The sequence below is a fragment of the Olea europaea genome, chromosome 8 (assembly GCF_002742605.1).
Source record: "Olea europaea var. sylvestris chromosome 8, O_europaea_v1, whole genome shotgun sequence".
NCBI classification, from domain to species: domain Eukaryota; kingdom Viridiplantae; phylum Streptophyta; class Magnoliopsida; order Lamiales; family Oleaceae; genus Olea; species Olea europaea.
In genome coordinates this window covers 360,782-364,456 of record NC_036244.1, presented here as the reverse complement: position 1 = coordinate 364,456, position 3,675 = coordinate 360,782, and the positions used below count along the sequence as shown (strand labels likewise).

The 3,675-nt window shown below is 34.6% G+C and overlaps 1 protein-coding gene across 1 annotated transcript; it reads left to right on the top strand.

The window, feature by feature from the left end:
• On the top strand, nt 1-2,021 carry LOC111398448 (protein ODORANT1-like). Its single transcript, XM_023025349.1, has 2 exons — nt 1-339; nt 1,133-2,021. Exons 1-2 carry the CDS (start codon nt 77-79, stop codon nt 1,665-1,667), a joined length of 798 nt encoding a protein of 265 aa, XP_022881117.1. The 5' UTR covers nt 1-76; the 3' UTR covers nt 1,668-2,021.
• Nucleotides 2,022-3,675: the final 1,654 nt, after the last annotated feature.

The window sequence follows — 3,675 nt, the reverse complement described above, 5'->3', positions numbered from 1 at the left end:
AATGGTTTGGTAGGATATAAAGGTGGGTGAGGGGACTTTTGAGTTTTAGCATAGTTTTCATAGGAGAAAAAGAAAAATGGGTAGACAACCTTGTTGTGACAAACTTGGGGTGAAGAAGGGGCCATGGACAGCTGAGGAAGACAAGAAACTCATCAATTTCATCCTCACTAATGGCCAATGCTGCTGGAGAGCCGTCCCGAAGCTGGCGGGGCTTCGTCGTTGTGGAAAGAGCTGTCGACTCCGATGGACGAATTATCTCCGTCCTGACTTGAAGCGTGGCCTTCTTACGGAAGCTGAGGAGAGACTGGTTATTGATCTTCATGCTTGTCTTGGCAATAGGTAAACTATGCCTTGCTTCTTTGGCACTTGAACATGTTAACTCCATTAAGCATTGACAAAGGATTAATGATATGTTCCTATGCTCGATATAGAGGATTGGATGATACTGGATATTATAGTACTGAGTTTTGTATGGTATTGTATATTAAACATGCACTAATTGTTTTGCTTTGTGTGACTAGTTAACATTTGACGTGTTTCATGTGAAAAATGGGGGGAAAATATTTCCTTTTTTTTTTTTGGTTATATTTCCAAAGATTACTTAAAATAATGGAGCTTTTATGCCGTAAACTCAATCAAATAATTAAAAAATGATGTTTGGTGAAGAAGGTGTACTTACACCTTTCTTATTACTTTTTGATTAATGGGCGATCCAAGCACCTTTTGTGCGGTAAAAATATTATGGATTGCACTATCTTTTTGATGATAGTACTTTCGTATGCTAGATTGAATAATACCGATAATTTTTTGTTCAGTATAATCGAGTATGCTAGATTGACTACACCTATAATAATCTATTATGTCTTATCGTGTCTGGTCGTGTATCATGTTCATCAAGTCTCTTGCATATACTCTTTATCTCATTTCTTGTACTTCACCAAAATGAATTATTACAATCTTTTACTCTACGTTCTAGTACCAAGTACTTTTAACAATGCAGTGAGTAGTACAACAAACTTGGCTTAACGTTGAAGTGTTAATACAAATATTTCAGACACACCATAATAATTTCATTCTTCTACGTTAGGATAATTGTTTATTATTAACAAATATTTTGGTTTTCATTTATCAGGTGGTCCAAAATTGCTGCAAGATTGCCTGGAAGAACAGACAATGAGATTAAAAATCATTGGAATACACATATCAAGAAGAAACTTCTCAAAATGGGAATTGATCCAGTTACACACGAACCACTTCAGAAGGAAATTGAAAATTCTCTATCTAATACACCAGATAATTTGCCTGAATCAGACAAAAACCTTGTTCAGTTACAAGAAATCACAAATAATGGCATTACAAGTAGCTCAGATGAAAACTCCACATCACCAACTGACCAAAATTGTTCATCTGATGAATCCAATTTTCTTGAAAATGACCCTTTACTCACTTGCTTATTCGAGGACGACCCTACTCCAGTCAATGATGTCACGTGGGAGTTTCCACTCGATCAACCGAAGTTGGATAACTTCTTTGTTCCATCGTGGGACGAAAACTGCTCATGGCTACTGGACTGCCAAGATTTTGGAATTCATGACTTCGGGTTCGATTGTTTCAACAACGTTGAAATGAATAACGTGTTGAACACGCTAGATATGGGAAATGATTAATAAATTTTTCGCGATCAAACACGAGGGGACCGGACCATCAAGAACATACCAGTGTTTAATTAGCCTCATCAGTGCATCCATGTTAAAGTACCATGCCTAGATGTCTCAGTTTAATTAGATTCATAATATAGTTGATTTTGTGGGTAAATTAGAAGAGAAAACCTTTATTTGTTTTGAGGTTTTCACCAACCAAATTACAGAGAAAGATATACCAAATTGCTGTACTCCTTTGCAAGAAATATGTGGGGACAAGCTATAGATTAGGGCGCAATATTGTGGTAGAATATTCATGTGAATATGATACGTTATGTATATTACTATGTATTCTGATCAATAAAGAAAAAGTTCTTTGGAGCTGATTATGTAAAATTCTTGCAGTCTACCAAAGGTCCAATAGACAAGATTAGGGGTGGACAAAATGTCCAGACCAAACCAAACCAAATCAAACCAGAACCGAATCGAACCAACCAAACCGAGTGGTCCGGTTCGGTTCTATGAAAAAAATTAATGATTTTGGTTCTTCAAACCGAGAACCATTTGGTTCCTGTTCCTATTCGATTCTAATGCTAGAACCAAAGACCAAACCAAGAACCAAACATAATTTATAATTTTATTTTTTGTATGAATCTAATTTTATATTAATGGAAGTCAGTCCAATAGCCATTATTTTTTACAGTGAATTAAACGTGTTTAGCTCATTAATTTTTTTCTCTAATAGCCATAGCCGTCCAACCCAAAGGGTTAAGAGAAACCCAAATTCCCAATTCCAATTTGTCTTTCAACATTCACCGTCTCACTTTGGTCATCGACGCCACCTTTCAATCCATCATTTTATTTGTCTCTGAGGACATTTTGAATTCTGAGGTAGTGAGGTATATTTGTTTATAAATACATATAATTTCTAAATGAAAGTCGACCCTTTTATTGGAATTTCTTTATTTTTTGAATTTCTCAAAATTCAACTTCCTAGTGCCTCGGTAGAGGAAGATAGGCAATACCACCACCACTTTTCCCAATCTGCAAACAGGCATCATCATCCCACACCATTCCTTGTTTAGACCGTGCCACTTTTCCTTGTTTGCACAAGGATATCATCCCACATTTGGACAAAGGATGAAATTGAACTCGATATTATTAACTTCAACTGAACTACAGTGCCCACAAGGATGATTGTGCGGTTGACACAACACACAGACATGGGGTCAGGATTATTTTATTCATGGGAGACCCACGCCTCGGCTATGAATGCGCGGTCATCCGCGTAATAACCGATGTGAGTTGAGTGGCTTAATTCTATTAAATTTTGACTCATTCGTTTATATTTTATTTATTAGTTTGGATTTTTATAATCTTGATTATTGATAATTTGAACTTGTTAAATGTTTGATACTTATATTTTTTATTTAAGTAGATATTACTAACTTATAAATATTGTGCAAGACTGAAAACTTAAGTAATAGTACTAGTCTACTAGAATCAAACCAAACCAAAACAAACCAAAACCGAATGGTTCGGTTCAATTTGGTTCCATTTCTTAAAAAAAAAAAAAAAAAAAAAAAACCATTCGGTTCCATTATCAGAAAAATCATTGGTTCATGGTTCAGTTCGATTTTCTTGGAACTAGAACTAAATGGAACCACGTCCACCCCTAGACAAGATCAATCAATTTCATGAATAAAAGGAAATTGCTAGATTTTATATTTATTTCATTATGATTTGTATTTTTTGCCTCCAAAAAGGAGTGTTGGTTTAACAGCCTGTTTGGTTAAGGTAGTTATTACTTTCAAAACAATTAATTAATATATATTGAACGATCATCAAAGGAATTTATTTTCCTTTAACTTATTTACTTTCTAGTCAGTACTTATAATTAATTAAAACTTTTAAGCTTATCCAAACAAGGGGTTTAAAATACAAATTTTTTTTTTTTTAATCTTGAGTTACCTTCAACTTTGCATCCTTCAAGATTGCACATTAAATTATGGAATTTATTGCTTAAGATGTTCTT